This window comes from Centroberyx affinis, unplaced genomic scaffold, assembly GCF_046629955.1.
Source record: "Centroberyx affinis isolate AG114_WGS23_722 - 3 ecotype Tasmania unplaced genomic scaffold, CSIRO-AGI_Caff_v1 ptg000818l_1, whole genome shotgun sequence".
Taxonomy (NCBI): Eukaryota; Metazoa; Chordata; class Actinopteri; order Beryciformes; family Berycidae; genus Centroberyx; species Centroberyx affinis.
The window spans coordinates 75,897-94,202 of record NW_027279420.1 but is presented as its reverse complement, the minus strand read 5'-3'; the positions used below and the strand labels follow the sequence as shown (position 1 = coordinate 94,202).

Sequence of the window (18,306 nt, the reverse complement as noted above, 5' to 3'; positions counted from 1 at the left end):
AAATACCTCCCAGCCACTTTCACTCATTTTACCAAACAACTATTTTGGAATAGGACTTTCAGATGATACGTGGTTACCTGCTTAAAAAGGCGTGGAAGAGTGGAATTTTTTAAATTTCCGACTTCCACAAATCTGGGCCTGGAGGGCGTGTGTGTGAATGTTGGAGGTGTGGAGATGCACAAAGTCACAGCTTTTATCTTAAAAGGCCAAGTTATTTATAGCTTTATGTTGAGAGCTTCGATGCATAGGCCATTTTGTATTTTTCCATGCCTTCACTAGATACCGCATACCGACAGCAATAAATGAAAGCATCCTTTAGGAGGCCTTTGGACCGCCTGCCCACAGGAGAAAAGAATATGAGATTGCTCCCTCGTCTCATTACATGCATGCTTAGGGCTCAGATAAGCAACATCACAGGAGGGAAGTGAGAAAGTTGAGAGGAATGCTCAATTCTAGCAGCCCAGCCAGCGCCGCAGATCAGAGACTGGCACACACACACTGACTCACGCACATCAGAGACAGACATCAAAACTAACACCCCCACCAAAGGCTACAAACACACACCACCACAACGAGGACCTCCACGGCTCAAGAGCAGCCTCCTTTGCTTGTTTTACACTACAGCAGCCAGCATGTGTTAGACAACAACCTCTTCAATAAATCTGTGTGTGGACTGAACGGAGGATCAAACAACATCTACGCTCTCTCGGTTTTGTGAACACAGGAGCGTGAATACGTGCGGTCGTAAAAAAAAAAAAAGATTCAGCAGATAATTCAGCAGTGTGTAGAAACAAGCCAAATCTGAAGCTGAGCCCAGGTAGCCTCTCCTACCAGGTGACTCAAGTGTGTCATCATTTCTACTAAGATCTGCTTATGGGCAAGAACAGACATGCAATGCAGATGGAAGAGGGAGAATTCGCTGTAGCCAAGAGGGGAGTGAGATTAGCCTCTGCACTGAAAAATGACTCAAGTCCATGACAAACTCTGATTTCTGCATTACTTGGCAGATGGCACAATGTCCAACTAAACAAAGTATGCCACTTGTGTAGATAGTGAGCTCACATTTCTTCAAAATCACAAGCCAAGTGCCTTTACAAGCATATTAAAAACACCAACAGAGACAGAGCTGTAGAAGTGGAATGATCCAGAAGCCACTAACTCCTCTGGATGAAGCCATGTCAAGAGTGGTAACATGATAATGGTGCAACAACATAATGCTGAATAGGCCAAAACCAGTTAAAGGAAGTTAATGCAAATAACACAGAAAGGACTATGGAGTCGACACATCTCTTTTCTGCATGGACTCACAGAGCTGCACCTACGACATGCAGGTTGGTGAGCCACAATGAGCCGACTGATGATTGTACAAGCATGTGGATTAGATCAGTACCGACCAACACACTTAATTTGGCTGGAAGGGAAATCAAAAGAAAGCTTGGGTGGTGGTGTGGCAGCCTAGTTATACAGCAGCGGTCCTGGTCCGGTAAAGGAGGAGAAATTCAACCTATGAGCGCTCACAAAAAACAAAAACAAACAAACAATCACGAAGGCTCGGGCTGAAATGAGTCTATCATACACACAGATTTGGCTTTTTCCACAGACACCTTCAGGCACATGCAGTCATTTCGTAATTTACCACGCAGCATGTCTGAGGTGTCATTACACGGAGAACTTAAAAAAAAAAAATACGATAACTTAGAAAACTACCACAGTCTACGCGTAGAAAACTAGCATACAGTAAATGATAGTCTGAAACACGTGTTGGCTGAACCGTAACTGTCACAATACTACGGTAAAACACAGCGGTGTAAAAAGTAAACGTGTTATAACAGTGACTGGACAACAACGACATGACTTACTGTGTAAAAACTTCAGCACGTGTGAAAATCCCGGAGACACATGGCGGCGGAAAGACGGAATGATGAATAACTGTCAGCAGCAGATTAAAGTCATAACCGTATATACCGTGAATACAGACCAGAGGAGGTAACCTGACCCTAAAGCCCATACATTTTCTAGCTGCTCCGACTGGGCGTGTTCAAGGCTCTAGTCTAGTTACAGGCGGGTCCCAAAGTGGGGTCCGGGTCCTTGAATGGGCCACAGTAAGCAAAATGATAGTTTAATTTCATTATTGCTATATTTCACCCGCTTTAAGTTAGCACAATATATATAAATGGCTATTTTGTAAGCATCTCTCTCCCCACTGTTATTTCCCCACCTATAATATAGCCTAAACAGTGATTTACTTCTGCAAGTCATATCTAACAACAATAATCTTCTCAGTTGGGGGTCTCCGGGACAACATTTTATTCACTGGGAATCTATGGGGCCTAGTGGATAAAATTTGTGTATCTGTTTGAGGGCCACTGACATGAAAATGATTGGGAGTCAAGAGCTGTATGACTGTCAGTGTCATGCCTTGATAATAACACGTAAAGTATGAAAAAAAAAAAATCAAAATCACTGCCTAATCTGTAGGTCTCCAACAGTTTCCTGTTAGTGTGACAGTGCTGCTACAGTGAACAACATCCAATCTCTGTTCAATTTCTAAGAAAAAGTAATCTGAAAATGAACATGCTGGCCTATAACATGGTAGTAGAGTGGGATTTGTGAGAGAATACATTATGTCAAATGAGCTGTATTTTCACTTGAGGGGCTTTCATGCTTATTTCACAGACCCAGGCTGTGAGCAGGGGAAGCTCCTATAGGCTATTTCTTGAACCCCTGCAGCGCTCTGAAGTAGATTTTGCTTTCTTGCAGCAAGTAGTCTTTCTCTCACTTTTGCAACCCTTGCTGTAACTGTGCATCCAGCAGTGATTAAATTAGAAATAGACTAACTGAACAAAGGCAATGAGAGAATTGAACCTTTAAAGTGCTTCAAAAGTTATCCCATCTGCTAACAGCACTAAAAAACGGCTATGGGCTGTGACACAACCACTAACATAGTCCTACAATCATGGCAAAGGACACTTATTTGTCATAGCTTACTCAGGAAAGTCACTTGTGGTATGAGTAAAGCAGTTTGTCTCCATCTATTGAAGAAAAGGTCTCAACATACAGTGGAAGGCTATACTTCCTTTTTTCAGTAGTAAATCTAAGAAGCCTCATCATGAAGACAGATTATAGGAGGGCAATTTAATTAAAATAATGTGGAAGTAAAAAAAATGTCACTTTGCAACTTCCTTTGGCAAAAAAGCAACACTACATAGCTGAAGATCCATCAGAATCGGTTGCTCCGGGAAGGACTGAGGCCATTTTCCACTGACTTGCAGTTGCAACAGATCCAGGTTGATTGACACAACAAAGTGCTGCATACCTTTAATGGAAGCATTTGTTCCTGTGGGAGAGCACTGACATGTTTCCCCCCTTATAAGAGACACGCTGGCAAAGCTTGTTTATTCTTAGGTGACACAAGGAGGCAAAGGTAATTTAATGGGCCAGCCACAGCACACCTCTCTGAACTAATGAATGTGTCTCCAAACCCTGGCTGACAGGCACTGAAATTACCTCTTACCACCTCAAAGGTAGTATGGGGTCAGTATGTGTTGGAGTTAAAACATCAGCCAAATTGGGATGATTGCGGAGTTATACACTAACCTAAACACTCTTCTGCCGAGCGTTTATTTCTCAGTCTGCATCTGTTAGCGTGAGGAAGGCAGAATAGGTCTAATTTGCATTAGCAGAGAGCGTGAGACCCGAGAGACAAATTTAACTTCTACATTGCATCACAACCACAGCTAAGTTGCACTCGCCTAACACACACACACACACACACGCACACGCACACACATCAGATCTGGCTTCCTGGACATCTCACTTCCACTTTCAGGACCTGCAAAGACTGGGCTTGATGTGATGCAGAGAAAATAATGTAGCTTTCTGTGTCATGGTGTAGTTGTGAATGGTTGTAAAGACAACTGTTTTTAAGTGAAATCAAAACTGTTATAGGAACAGTCATGCATACAACATCCACTCAATATCCTATCTTCAAATGAAGTAATAGTGACATTACGCTTTTCCTCACATTACTGAGGGACTCTCTGGAAGCCCTTCAAGGACCCTTGGGGTTCCCTGGACCACACTTTGGAAACCACTAGTCTAATCCTTTAAGCAGTGATTAAAATGACAAGGTGAAGGACCATCATCAATTACAAGTAGGATAAGACAAACTAGTTTCAGCCATGTCAGCTGTTAGTATTTCTGTTAATGCAGACTGCTGCATCATTTAGTATGCATATCCTGAATGATCCTTACCTATAAGCACGCAGTCATATAATCCAAGCCATTCAGTCAGTTTAAAACAATATACATTATCTGGCCAGTTAGCATAGAGGACAAACACAGCTGATAACCTGGTGTTAGTAACATGGCTCAAGCATGAAACATTCACTGCCTCTGGTCAAAAACCTAGCTAGCTGCGTAGCCTAGCCTTAAAGAATCTGCTGTTATTCTGAAAAGGGGAAGTTAACGGCAAACCAAGGATGTAACTCGTCTGCTATCATACATACCAAGATTTATTTATTTTTTTACCATTCATACTACATTGTTAACCAACTTGGCGTTACATGATTTTGATTTCGCCGGACACGTTTTTGATTCATCATCTATTTTATCTCTGAGGAGCGAAATCGGCGCTCCAAAACAAGTGCGATTGAATGGCAACTGGTGGAAAGTAGAGGCGACCAGTTGGGAGGACGGTTGAGGCGAATAAACTGGTAAATTTCCTTACCTTGATGCTCGTAGAGAAACAGGGGAGTCGACGTCTAATACACCACGCTAGCTGAAGGAGCTCAAAGAAAAAGCGATTTGCTGTTGCTATTTCCGGGTTAGTTATTGAGCGTCATTGTCCGTTAAACAGGAGGGGGAGTTCGATTTATTGCACCCTGCGAAGCGGAGTGCACCTTCCTCGTCTGAAACAACTGAAGATATCACGCCGAGTCCCGCCCGGTCGAGAGCCGTTGGTGTCTTTCCAACGTGCTCGGGTGCTGTAGCTCTCCCAGGCTACTGACCGACCTATTAATGCGTCTCACCACAGCTTTAATTAGGACTCAGTGGCCGGCAGGGTGGCCCAGTGTTGAGAGAGAGTTGTCCTTCAACCAAACGTCCAGGTTCAAGCTCTGCGCTGGCAGTCATGTACTCTGCTGAAGTGTCCTTGAGCAAGACACTAAAGCCCTACCGGCTCCAGGGGCGGTGCTCCGTTGTCTGACCCTGCACTCTGACCTCCCTGGAGGGGGGAGGGGGGTCCAAAACAGAGGACTTCCCTACATATAACATTATTTAACAACTTTAAGTTACAACAATGTGGTGTTCCTTATCAGAATCACTTAAATAGCAAAGTACTATGAATGTAGAGGAATTTGTTTTGCTGGCATTGAGACATAGCATAGACATAACTGACAGCATGGTAGGCATGTGGAGAGCCAAGAGAGGTTTTTATTGCAACTCAACACTACACCAGCTGATTTCACCATCAGCTGGTGCAGTGTAGTGTAGTGTAGTGTAGGCTAGTGTAACAACTTGGATATGCATGGCACATATGGTTGTCCAGAAAGAGGGTTGTTTGCAGGCATTCACCTCGACCAGAGATGGCTGGGCAGGAGCCATATCCTTAGTTTCCAGTGTGGCTATTCAGTGAAATGAATTGGCCATTTTCATTCATTCGTTCATTCATTCATTAAGTGTCCTTCCTTGGAGTGTCAGAAATGTTCCTAAGACAAAACCTAACAGTACTTTTGTGCCTACAACTACCAATGCTTCGGTAAATACTTTTTGTAGACTTCTCGAAAATGACATAGATATAGAAATGAGGAAGACTGATGAAAAAACCCCAGAGAAAGCAACATATGACAAAAGAACAAAGGAGAGCATTGCATGAATTAGAAAATGACTAGACAATTACTTTTCATGAAGCTGACCAAGATAGGTGGTATTGTGGTTCTAGATACTGACACCTATATGGAAAAGGTTAAACTAATGTTACAGGATGCTTTATTTTACCAAAAACTGTGGTTGGATCAACTACAGTGCCCAGATTGATAATATTTTCTCTCAAGATCCTATCTCCAGACTCAAGGTTGTGCTATGGGGACTCCACTGTATCCTATGATAATCTGTTCATGGGCAAATTTTAATTTTACTTCCATAATAATCCCCCTTAAAAATACATCAAATACTGGCCTAGATTTGTCTGATGTTTGTTTCATGGTGTGGGACTCACACGCTGCTTAATGAGTTTTTAGTTTACATCAATTCAAGATTGCAGTCTATCTCATTCAGCATGGAAAAGAGTCAACAATGCATCGACTTTCTTGATGTCCAAGTAAAGAAGGTTTATAATTGAGTATTACAGTCTATAGAAATGCTATCAGCTGACAGTTAGCACCCACTGCCTCATAAGAAATGTTTGCCTGTCAGCTATACAGACTGAAACATATTTGTGATAGAGAAAGTTTGATGAACAAACCAATACACATGGTTATCCTGATTGTTGGCTCTTGGATGCATTTAATAGAGTGAAAAATCATGATGGAACCAAATGTTTGAAAGATTAGACTAAGACAGAAGAAACCCTTTTCTATTAACTGTGTTCTGACTTATGGTGAATTAAGTAAAATGTGAATAAATACTGGCACATTTAGTCAGATCCCTCTTTGAATTCAGTTTTTGTTGATCCACCTCTGTTCACTTTTAGGACTAAAAACTGTATCTAATGTGCTTGTAAGATCTGATGTCAGAGGGAGAAAGGAGATATTCATCAAAGGGTATTTTCCCTGTAGGAACTGTAGTGCTTGCAATACTATAATCAAGAGTAACTGTTTTACAAACTTAAAATTGCATTAAAAAAAAAGTTGGAGATTAAGTCACACTAAGAATGTAATCTATATGCTGCACTGCTCATGCTCAAAAATATCTGTAGGTAAGACGTCTTATCGAATGAGGATAAGCATTTCACAAAACAAAAAACGCTATTAGATGCCAAGATATCACTTCTCCTGCTGCTCGCCATTTTGTGGAATGTAAAGACTCTATGAGTTTCATCTACATCACACCAGTTTAGTAAAAGTTAAGCGAGAGGCATATTAGATCTTTACATTAAACGCTGTGTCTCACCTCAGTGAGGAAGTTGATTTGTCTCCTGTCTCAACTATATTAACTAAACCAGTGGAATTACTAAAAGTAGTTCTATATTTCTGTTTTACTCCAGATTGATTACTGATGTTTTCAGCTTGGTGCACCACAGATACATTTATGTTGAGAGTTGAAAGCTGATGTCTAACATTTTCTTTCCGTTTCATAGGCATAGGCAATACTTATAGTCAGCAATGGGTTGTTCTATTTATATTTTATTTCTAAAATGGAAGATATGTTTATTGCCTGTTTGTTGTTTTCCTTTTATTCTTTGTGGCCAATCCTAATTTCTAATATAGATCAGACAGCCAGTTTATGAAGGCTGACTCAAGGACTGCCATCTCCAAATTAGACACCTGGTTGTGATTGGAGATCAGTAGCTGATCCATTGTTAGTGCTAGGCTTTAAAAGACAACCGATTGTAACTGATTGTTGTTGCACACTGGTGTTTTTCAGCTTTTTTTTCCTCTTGATGTGCAGACTACTTTTCTTGTTTTCTTTTGAGAGATTTTCAGTGATTGTCAGCAAACCTCTGCCTGCACAATACAAGAGACAGCCATCAATTAGGTTCAATTAAGCACTGCACCTGTCTTCAATTATGTGTCAGGTGTGGCCATCTCTAGCCTATAAAGTCGCTCTGTAAGCACCACTGAAACCCCTTTCTTAGGAGAAGCTGAAAACTGAACATAGTTGTTCCATTCCAGAAGCTGACAGTTAGACAGTTACTGTGTGTGACTATCAAACCCACTGCTGAAAATGGCAAAAGAGAAGACTCACATTAATGTGGTGATAATTGGCCATGTTGACAGTGGCAAGTCGACCACCACAGGCCACCTTGTCTACAAATGTGGTGGCATTGATCAAAGAAGAATTGAGAAGTTTGAGAAAGCTGCAGCCCAGGTGAGTAAGGGAAACTTAAAACTAATGAATGCAAAATGTTAACCCAATCTTGAGTCTTTTGTTTTTCTGCTCTACAGATGGGCAAGACTTCCTTCAAATATGCCTGGGTGTTGGACAAGCTGAAAGCAGAGCGGGAGCGAGGGATCACCATTGATATATCGCTGCTGAAATTTAACACGCAGAAATTCACAATCACTATAATTGATGCTCCGGGCCATCGTGACTTCATCAAAAACATGATCACCGGGACGTCACAGGTAAGCAGTACATGAAAGTTTGCCTTCCGCTTTACTGTCTGTGTGCCTAGAAAGTAGCTCATGTTTAATATTTTAACTGAAGCCCCTCCACTACATCATGTATGTCATTGCAGGCTGATGTTGCCCTGCTGGTGGTCTCTGCAGCTAAAGGAGAGTTTGAGGCTGGTGTCTCAAGAAGCGGCCAGACCAGGGAGCATGCCTTACTGGCTTACACTCTCGGTGTAAAGCAAATCATAGTCTGTGTGAACAAGATGGATCTGACTGAACCGCCCTACAGCCAGAAGCGTTACGATGAAGTGGTGCGAAGCGTCGGCATGTTCCTCAAGAAGATTGGCTATGACCCCACAGCTGTGCCCTACGTCCCCATTTCTGGCTGGACCGGGGAGAACATGATCACTGCAACTCAGAAGGTAGAAAATGTTTCTTTAGGTTTAAAATGAGCCACCTCTTGTGTACAATATCCTGACTGAGGTAGTGTCTCCACAGATGTCCTGGTTCCAAGGCTGGAAAGTCAAACGGAAGGAGGGGAGTGCAAGTGGGAGAACTCTTCTAGAAGTGCTGGACTCGATTCATCCTCCAGTGCGCACCATCAACAAGCCCCTTCGCTTGCCTCTGCAGGATGTCTACAAAATCGGAGGTCAGCCATGTTGCACAAAGTTTAATTTCATCAGCCCCTTGCCTAAGTTCCCCTTGAATCATCTTCACTAACCCTTCAGTTTCCAAATCTGTGTGAAAACTCGATTTAGCTCGGGTCAGTCAAAACAAGGTTCCGGTGTGCAGCAGAGGGATGAGGAGTTGCAATGCTTGTTAAAACTATATTTAAGTAATGGCTACTGTATATTCTAATTATTGGAGGTAACTATAAGATCCTAATGTGCTTTGTTCAACCACACAGGAGTCGGAACTGTTCCGGTGGGCAAGATTGAAACGGGCATCCTAAAACCGGGCATGACCCTGATGTTCTCGCCTGCTAAACTCACTGCTGAGGTGAAGTCCATTGAGATGCACCACCAGGGGCTGCAGACGGCGCTGCCAGGACACAATGTTGGCTTCAACATCAAGAACGTGTCCGTGAAGAACCTGCGCCGCGGGGATGTGGCTGGTAACGCCCAGCAGGACCCTCCCTCCGATGTCAACAGCTTTGTGGCTCAGGTTGGTTCAATCCAGGCCTCAACTCGGTATGAGACGCTCCCGGATGCCAGTTCTGCCCTGTATTGATAAGATTGTTTTTCTGTCTACAGGTGATCATTCTGAACCATCCAGGGAAGATCAAGGCCGGCTACTCTCCTGTCCTGGACTGCCACACTACCCATGTGACATGCCGCTTTGCTGAGCTGAGGGAGAAGCTTGACCGCCGCACAGGGAAGAAACTGGAGGACCTGCCGCAGATACTGGTGTCTGGAGACGCTGCTACAGTCAAACTGGTCCCCAACAAGCCCCTGTGTGTGGAGAGCTTCTTCACATACCCTCCCTTAGGTACGATATCATAATTTGTTTGTAATCTTTCTTCCATGTAAGACAGTTTAACCCATGTTTAATCATAATGACAGTACTCAGAAATACAAACTGTTTTCTTGACTTCTTGTTCCACAGGTCGGTTTGCGGCAAGAGACCTGAAGCAGACAGTTGCTGTGGGAGTCATCAAGTCAGTGGAGAAAGACCAAGGATCAAAGCTTCCACATAAAGCCCAAGTGTGTAAATAAGCTGCTTTTTGTTTACCAGTATTCTGGTATGCCAGCTTGAGCTGAATGTTTAATTTTTTTCATGGTATAATTTTGTGTTGCAACACAAAAGTATTTATGTTGTCTTACAGAGAAGTGATTTTCCTGTTAACTTTGTGTTTTGAATCCTAAAGGACCTGTAAACTGGATGGCATTTTAGTTCAAATGGAAAATTGTGACGCTACCAAAATAAAATTGTTTGAGAGTAACCTTTGTCATGTGGCTGCTTCTTGCAAGTAAAATGTTGAATGGTCATAGTGGTGATAATCTCCCAAATGAGTCGAAGTGTTGTGTGAAAACCTTAACTCATATTTGTGTAGTTTCTTAAGTAAGGTTTACATGGCCTATAGGTTCACTCTTGCATGACCCTTAGGCTTAGAAAACACTTTCAAAACCAATTGAAACTTCATGCATGAAACTGAATGTAAGGCTTCCTTGACTACTGAAAGTACACAATCTTAGAGATGGCTTTTCACTTAACAGCTATATGGGAGGTAAATGTAATGACTAGCAAACACTGCCTCATTTGAATGCATAGTTGGTCCTCCCTCTGTGTAATAGCCCATCCCTGCTGATGAAATGGCTGCTGCTGGTCTGCAAATGTACAGGACTATGCATCATTCAGAGGCCAAAAGCAGAGATGTAAACTTCTGAGGGGAGGCACCAAAAGAATTGGTCCACATTGCAATAATGGCTATAAAGTATAAAAGAACAGGATCAAGGTTTTTTTAAGTACAGCACTTTTAATGATACAATGGGTTGATGGGTTTGTTCCTTTTACATGGGAAGAACTGCAGTCAGTGAGGAGTGAAGATTGGGTGAAATTACATTGGCTCTCCATAGTTTTTACCAAGTCCACCCTGCATTTTAAAGACAATCCTGGTTAACAGGCAAACTTGTAATTTTTACTGACTCCAGCAACATGGACTGAAATTACATGACTGTAGCATGACACTGAATCTTAACTTAAAATCAAATTTCAAGCGCATGAGTTGCATAAACCCATTATGTGAAACAAGACAGTTCAGAGTTGTGAACACAGGTCGTTGTACATTGTGAGATGTTTCTAGGCTGTCAGAAAATCATTCAAGTTATTGCTAAGATGTCCTCTTTCTTGAGCTTTCCCCTACATGTGAATAATAGTGGCTTTTTAAAAACAGGATACCTTTTTGTAGTCCTGCCTAATAGTGGCTCTTCAAACCCTGAGGTGAGCGTCTTGAACGCAGCACTCCGCTCAATTCCAGTCATTGTTACACCATGCACAGAAAGGTCAAAGGACTGTGGAGATGACGTTTAGTTCACACACAGAGCATACAGAAAGTGAACAGTGTAACAAGGAGTAAGTTAGTGACCTACAGTGAACCACAGGCTTTGATATTCCACCACACAGTAGCAGCAGGTTTCTATACTGTAAAACAACCATAATACGTGTACACACAAAGCAAGCAAGAACAAGGAGTACATTTAATGAGTTTCTTTTTCATCTCGGGAAGATCAGTGGGAGACTCTTCTGCCTCTTCAGTCAATTATGGTGGTAAACAGGGATGCAAGACACAAATAGTGACATGACCTATTTCACATTCCATTTCCTATTTGTCCTTTTCCAGAAATATAAGCTGATAATTACTTGAGGGCCAGTAAAATTAATACAGATAAAATTCAAACTCCACTGCCCTGATGCTTATTTGACAGGTAGAGAGCAATGTTACTTGTACATGTTTTGTACAATAAAACATGTATATACACTCACACACAAATATATATATTTACATACATATATACACAGTAACAGCATAAACATAGACTTTAAGGTAAGTGCTAAGGGTTTTGAGAGTGGCTTCGTCACAGCCGTGCTATAGGGTTAAGATAATACTGGTAGAGGAGGAATACACACATTCTTTGTACAGCATGGATGTGGCATCCATGGCTAAGATGAGCCTTCTTGGGTTTCTTCGTTGTTTTTCTTCAGAACACTTGTCTTGTGACAGAGGGTGTTATGGTAGCTATTTACAAGACCCCTCGACGGAGGGAGAGGCTTAGTGCAAGTCTTTCTGGCTGTCAGTCACTCAGGATGTGCACAAAAGACATGGGGAACACCCCTTTTCTCTCTGGGTGCCCTTCAATGTGCCCGATCTGGAAGGAAAAGGGGTAAAGAAAACGCATAAGGAAAGGAGAATACTATGGCATTCAGTGTTCAGTGTTTTTCCTCTCTTTTTGTGCCATTCAGACTGTTTGGCATTCAGTTAGGTATGAGGACCGAGGGGGACCGCTGGATCTGAAAAGATGGACGTGTAGAACGTAGTAATAAAGCTGCACTCACCCACCACTCCTGGTCTTCTTCTCCTGTAACTATGATCACCTCTCCTTCTACAAATGTCAGTTCGTCATCGTTGTCAGCCTGGCAGTCGTAGATCGTCTTCACCCGGCGGGCTTTGCTCTTCCCCTGGACATACACACAACAAAACTCTTATCTTAGTTATCACAGACTTTCATTTAACTTTCATTTAACCTAGTCGTCCCACTGAGATTCAAAATGTTTATTTCAAGAGAGACTTGGGCTGGTAGTTATCAAGCATCTCAGAGTAGGAGTGCTGATCTAGGGTCAGTTCATCTTTCAAGATCATACTGAATGTGAAGTGATCAGTGGGATCCGTACACATACTTTGAAAGGCTTTGTAACTATGGGTCCAGGCCAGGAAAGCAAGGTGATATACTATCAAAGTCACATAAAAGGTAAATGAAAAGTCCTAATTCGAGGATGTGTGTACCGTGTTGATCTTCCTAGGGAGTGGCACAGGTGTCTCTGCACTTCCAGCTGGGCTCCCATTGGTGTCCTCGCCAGGCTGCTGGGAGGGGGTCGCCACATCCGGCTGCTGATTGGGCGAGGGCGAGTCTTGAGGCTGAGGCTGAGGCTGAGGCTGAGGCTGAGGCTGAGGCTGAGGCTTTGGAGCGGGCTCTGCGGGAGGTGGCCTGGGACCGGACTCAGCTGTTCCAGGCTTGGGGGGAATGTCTGCGAGATGAGGCTTGGGCGGGAGGTCTTTGAGCTGCGGTTTGGGCGGCAGGTCGCCCAGCTGAGGTTTAGGAGGGAGGTCAGACAGCTGGGGCTTGGGAGGAAGTTCTCCGGGTTTCGGCGGCAGGTCAGACGGCTGAGGCTTGGGGGGCAGATCCCCCAGCTGAGGCCTCTCCGGCAGGGGAGCCTTCTGGGGCGTCTCAGATCCCGGTGGAGACTTCTGGAAGACCTCTGGAGGAAGGCTGGGCTTATCCATGGATGGGTGGTGTATAGTGTCAATCTTCCGCAATGCCACTAGAGGAAGAGCAGCGTACAGTTACTTCACTTTGATACAGCAATATACATTAGAATGAAATCTAGGTGCAGAGAAAAAGGTGGTAATATGTGTACCTTTCTGAGGTAGTTTGGGAAGAACCCTTGGACCAAGTGTAGACTTTGTGTTGCTTGAAGTAGTGCTGAGAACAGATGTTCACATGAAGTTAAAGCAAAAACAAAAGCAAACAAACAGCTTGTCCCTAATCATCAGCTGGAATACTTTTACTATAAAGAAAAATGGTCACAAAAGATAAATTCGAAACATTTGCTCTCATTTTGACATTTTGACATGAAACCACTTCAGAGTGATACAATAACTTTCAGACAGATTAGCCTTCAAAGTTCACTGTTTGGCGGTACCTTTGCTGCTGTGGAATGCCTTCAAACTTGTTAGATACAGGAGACATCTTGCTGATGGGAGGAGGGGTGGAGTCACTTCCTGAAATATTGACATTGATGACGATAAACAGATTATTCACCACCAACACAGAGCACTAACCAATACATTGATTTAATATAAATGTAGAAATAAATAAACTTGCTATGATGGTCCAAAAAAACATAATGGAGGGGGAGTTTTCTGGCTGAGCTTTCCATAAGCCTGTATGGCTGAAAGCTGAGGTTGTTGTGCAATAAAGTATCCGTGATTAATTGAGTCGTTGAGTGTGACACAAAATACAGAAAAAAACAGAGAGGACAAATGATAACAAGTGTAATAACAGTAAAAACCACATAGCTGGACACAGGATTGCCAAATAAATTCTAAAATGACCAAGATGTGTTTGATTTCTCTGCATCTGTCTCCAAATTTCAGCTAAGTTTTCTGTCCAGTATAGATCGACCAGACTTTAACAACATGATTTTTCCAATGCAGAACTGTCAACATACTCCTCATGCATTGGAGAATCATGCTAGTCTAGAAGCAGGCTTAATCCACGCCCGCGTGAAACCAGCCCTACTGTATGTGTGCTTGCGTCTCACCCCCAGTCATGCCCCCTTTACTGTGTGGACTGTGAGAGAGCGGGCTGGGTGGGTCAGACAGGGTGCGTTTGTGTCCAGGAGGGGGGGGCGGAGGCCTCTTCTTGGACAGGGTGGAGCTGCCTCCGGGGGTGAGTGTAGAGGGAGGGCCGGATGAGGGAGCAGCTGGAGGAGTGATACATAAAACACATGAGGTGACGGGGAGCACGATGGGTGCCGATCATTCTGCTACCCTCAAATACCCACAGGAGGGTAAAGAAGGATGGGGAAGGAGGGGAAGAGGTAAAAGAAATGGAGAAGGTACTGTCTTGCTGTCAGGAAGAGGTTCAAGAGATTTGCAGGACAAAATATGAGACATGTTAGGACAAAATCAATGCACGTAAAATACATATAAAAAAGCATACCGGCGGGCACAGATATTACGCAGGAATTGGACGGGAATACAAAAATGAAAAGGGACACTATGATTATGGGTGTGTGTGCACCTTTCTGGGTGTGTCTTTTCAAGATGGATCAGTTTGTTTCTGAGTCTGCCTGTGTCTATTGGTCGTCTGCAGTCCAAAGCACTTATCGGAGGTTGCTAATGATCGAGAGTAAAGTAGAGTGAAAGCAGCTAATAGAGAGCTCAGCCAGAGAGGAGTCAGCTGTGATAAAACTTTACAGCTCAGCGATGGTGGCTCTTGATTTTAATGTGATAAAAATGCATGTAGGCGTGAAATAATTAACCAGCTAGCCTACACGGTCACATTATTCAGTTAAAAACGCCACCACCCTGCCAGACTGAGCAGTAAAGGGAAGGAACAACTGAGGGATAACTGTATATGGGCACACAGCCGAGTAAGGGGGAGAACGTAAAAACAGGATATTCACTGATGTATGGTCGAGTGCCAGCCAGTGTGGCGTAGTGCGAGTGAGAGCCAAGGAATGCCAAGTGTGGAGCTGAAAGAATAGAGGAAAAAAAAGAGAAAGAAAGAGCGAGATGAGGAGTGTGGGAGAGAATCTATGTCAGTCTTAAAAGAGCGGCTCCCACACACTATAAAATAACAAGATGAAATCTTATCAGTGGCAAGCAAAGCAAAAGAGGAGAAAAGGCACAAAGCTAGCCTTGGGGGGGGCAAGGCTCTCCAGCACCCACAGAGAGAGAGCGCTGCATGTTAGGAGTTAGCATGTTATTCTGCCTGGAAAACAAGGTCCATGTGTGTCTGTTAGTCTCTTATTCAGTCTTACAATCTTATTTTATATAAAACAAGTGGAAAAACTCCACTTGTTTCCAATGCTATTTCACTTGTTTCCGGTATTTTCTAGAAACAAGTGTCAATATCTCAAAACAAAGCAGAATAACGCAGCTCACTCTAGTATCAAGAAAGTGACTTAATTCAAGACAATTCTTGAAACAAGTTGATTCACATTGAAAACAGGTGAAATTACTTCACCCTACTGGCAGATTCTCTTGTTTTAAGAAAACATAGATTTTAACTTAAAAGTAAAAGTAATGGATTAAATGACTTGTTAAGATGGATATATTTGCAGTGTAAGCTTCTACAACGTGGCGTTTTCAACAATGCACTGTTTTTATGCAGAGTATACAACTTGTGAATGTTAGTGTTTAAACCCCTACTCAGAGGGAGGAACGTTATTTTTTAATTATAATACTGCAGACACAGGCAAGCCAACAGTACACTGTTTGTATAAAGTGTCAAGGCTAATGATGGAGAAGTGTGATGGGCCTTTACATAATGACTACTGTCTGCCTGTGTATCCAATTTCCCTTTCACATGCTTGACCAAGCCTGGCCAACCTCATCCTGCCCTTCTCCTGCAGCCATCTTTTTTCCTGAAGCTTCTTTGTGTAAGCAATCTTAATGACACCTGCTTCCCGCCCGCTGATCTGTGTGTTGACAAATTACATTCCACTGCAGGGTGTGTGTGTGTGAGTGTGAGTGTGTGTGCATGCATTGGATTGACTGACAGATTTACAGAAAGGAAGAAATTCTTTCCAGAAAACTGATTACAACACATTGTTCTGCATCTATTCCTGTCCTGGATACGATCAAACATTAACAGACATTTATGACACAGTACAGTTTCACTGTCTATCTTCCCTCATACACAGTAAAGCAAACAAACTTAACACTATTTGCATTACGGGCTGACATTTGCAAAAGAGAGATTAACTGAGCATTATCTCATACTGAATTCAGTGACTGTCATGGTTACAGGCTGGAGACTGATAATAGTGCGGGTGTTGTCTGGATATGAACGCGGGCCCTAAAGCATGGGGTTGTCAAGTCTGACCTTTGCCCTGGTTCCTGGGTGGCAGCGGGGGTCCGTCGGCCACGGGGGAGGAGGTGAGGTCGGTGGAGGCGCTGTACATCTGGTTGGTGAAGGCGCTGTAGGACAGGCGCTGCTGCTTGTCCCTGTGGCTGATGAAGCCCGGCAGGGACAGCTTGTCATGGGGGGAGAGGCTGGAGGAGTGGCAGAAGCTTTGAGGCCTGGGGGAGCGGTCCTTCTTGATGGGACTGGGCTGGAGAGGGGCGTAAGACAGGGGAGACGGTACATGGTTAGATACGGGTTGGATAAGATGTGCAGTTTGGGGGACGCTTTTATCCAGAGCGCCTTACAATACCATCGATGCATACGTTTTTGTTTTTGTTTAGAATGATTGGCTCCAGCGGGAATTAAACCCCTAACCCTGGCAGTGTTAGGAAAAAATCCACCCTTGCATAGTCTTATACTATTAGATCAGTGTGTGATGTTCTCTGGGTTACAGCAGTTATCTTGTGATGAAGTATTGCAATGTACTTATTTTTTGGTGTACCCACTTCTACTCCAGTTAGTGATTTCCTACATTTCCCAGAATGACTTTTGACAACCTGGCACAGGCTGAACTTGTTGCTTGTTGCAAGGTGGGCATATGGGTGTATAAATGTATTGTAGCTGGCTAGCCAACCAGTTTGTGACATTTTATTACTTTGTCTCGGCACATATTACACACTCAGCGGTCCTGGTGGAGGATCCCTATTCGAATTTTGCTGTATACTGTATTGCATCATTTTGTTTGGTGATTGATTGTTGACTAGTTAGATCGAGGTAGGCTTGTTCTCTGTAAAGCCCTTTGAGGCATAAATGTGATGAAGGGCTATATAACTTGACTTGACTTAACGTTGGAACAGTCATGCCCCAAACGCAACATGTTTTGTGGCTGCATTGCATTATGGTTTATTGAGGCTACTGTCATGAAGAATGACAATAGTATTTCTGCCTCTTCTACAATAGATTGCTCATGCCCTTTTACCACTGATGTTGTAGATAGTTGTAAAATGTTCTGGATCAAACTCCATTTTAGCTATGCTGGAAATATCTTTGTTTGGCCAGTTATCCATGGGAGTAAGAAAAACACCATCAAACAACAGAGGATCACCACTGGATCGAAACTGAATCATGAGTAATTTGCATTAGAATTTTAAATAGCATGGTATGGGATTAATTTAGATTTGAATGGGTTCCAGTTAAAATAAGCAAATCTGATGCTCTGTTCCAACCTTGTCATCTAGGTCGTCATCACTCTCGTCCATCTCCTCCAGTCTAAGGCTCCACTCATACTCCACATGGATGTGGGGGTTGAATTTCCCCTCTGCAGCCTGCACAAGCTGTCACGCACACACACACACACACACACACACACACAAATCAGTTACACACGCCTAGCAACAGCAAACTAGCTACAATCCCCTTCCAAAACTATATGATACATTAAATATCACAAATTTACATTACATTGAAGATTGCTTTTGTGAATGCACACTCTGCTCTCATATTAGCATTTATAGTAAATGTGAATCAACAATTACTTCCACTCTGTTGTCACTGAAGCCTGAGGCTAGACACAGACCTTTGACTGCCATCTAGTGTTCCATCTAATCTGCCTTAAATCTGATCTGCCACAGTGTACACTACTACACTGCATTGTATTTAATTTACCAAGTCAAGGGTTGAAC

General features: G+C 43.0%; 2 protein-coding genes across 6 annotated transcripts in view; one reads left to right on the top strand and one right to left on the bottom strand.

The window, feature by feature from the left end:
- The first annotated feature begins 1,265 nt into the window (after positions 1 to 1,265).
- eef1a1l3 (eukaryotic translation elongation factor 1 alpha 1, like 3) lies at positions 1,266 to 10,083 on the top strand. Of its 2 annotated transcripts, none has more exons than XM_071520661.1 (7): positions 1,266 to 1,331; positions 8,106 to 8,285; positions 8,399 to 8,695; positions 8,772 to 8,922; positions 9,181 to 9,437; positions 9,527 to 9,761; positions 9,879 to 10,083. In XM_071520661.1, the coding sequence occupies exons 1-7, from the start codon at positions 1,299 to 1,301 to the stop codon at positions 9,986 to 9,988; spliced, it is 1,263 nt and encodes a 420-aa protein (XP_071376762.1). In that variant the 5' UTR covers positions 1,266 to 1,298; the 3' UTR covers positions 9,989 to 10,083. The 2 variants fall into 2 exon arrangements, with proteins under 2 accessions (XP_071376762.1, XP_071376761.1); XM_071520660.1 differs by lacking the exon at positions 1,266 to 1,331 and adding an exon at positions 7,885 to 8,028.
- A 666-nt stretch (positions 10,084 to 10,749) lies between these two features.
- The window catches only part of asap1b (ArfGAP with SH3 domain, ankyrin repeat and PH domain 1b), a 48,680-nt gene continuing 41,123 nt past the window's right edge, over positions 10,750 to 18,306 (bottom strand). For 2 of the 4 annotated variants that reach the window (XM_071520659.1, XM_071520658.1), the window contains 7 exons: positions 17,851 to 17,958; positions 16,604 to 16,832; positions 13,692 to 13,770; positions 13,407 to 13,471; positions 12,775 to 13,310; positions 12,327 to 12,449; positions 10,750 to 12,139 (listed from right to left, as the gene is read on the bottom strand). In XM_071520659.1, the coding sequence (XP_071376760.1) occupies positions 12,065 to 12,139; positions 12,327 to 12,449; positions 12,775 to 13,310; positions 13,407 to 13,471; positions 13,692 to 13,770; positions 16,604 to 16,832; positions 17,851 to 17,958 (1,215 nt within the window). In that variant the 3' untranslated portion in view covers positions 10,750 to 12,064. Of the gene's footprint in view, positions 12,140 to 12,326; positions 12,450 to 12,774; positions 13,311 to 13,406; positions 13,472 to 13,691; positions 13,771 to 14,312; positions 14,475 to 16,603; positions 16,833 to 17,850; positions 17,959 to 18,306 lie in introns of all 4 variants that reach the window. The other 2 variants (XM_071520656.1, XM_071520657.1) reach the window with 2 other exon arrangements.

Coding starts and splice junctions, on each gene's coding strand:
- eef1a1l3 (XM_071520660.1), top strand. CDS start 7,885: ATGGCAAAAGAGAAGACTCACATTAATGTGGTGATAATTGGCCATGTT. Junction 8,286..8,398: donor TGATCACCGGGACGTCACAG/GTAAGCAGTACA, acceptor ATGTCATTGCAG/GCTGATGTTGCCCTGCTGGT. Junction 8,696..8,771: donor TGATCACTGCAACTCAGAAG/GTAGAAAATGTT, acceptor GTGTCTCCACAG/ATGTCCTGGTTCCAAGGCTG.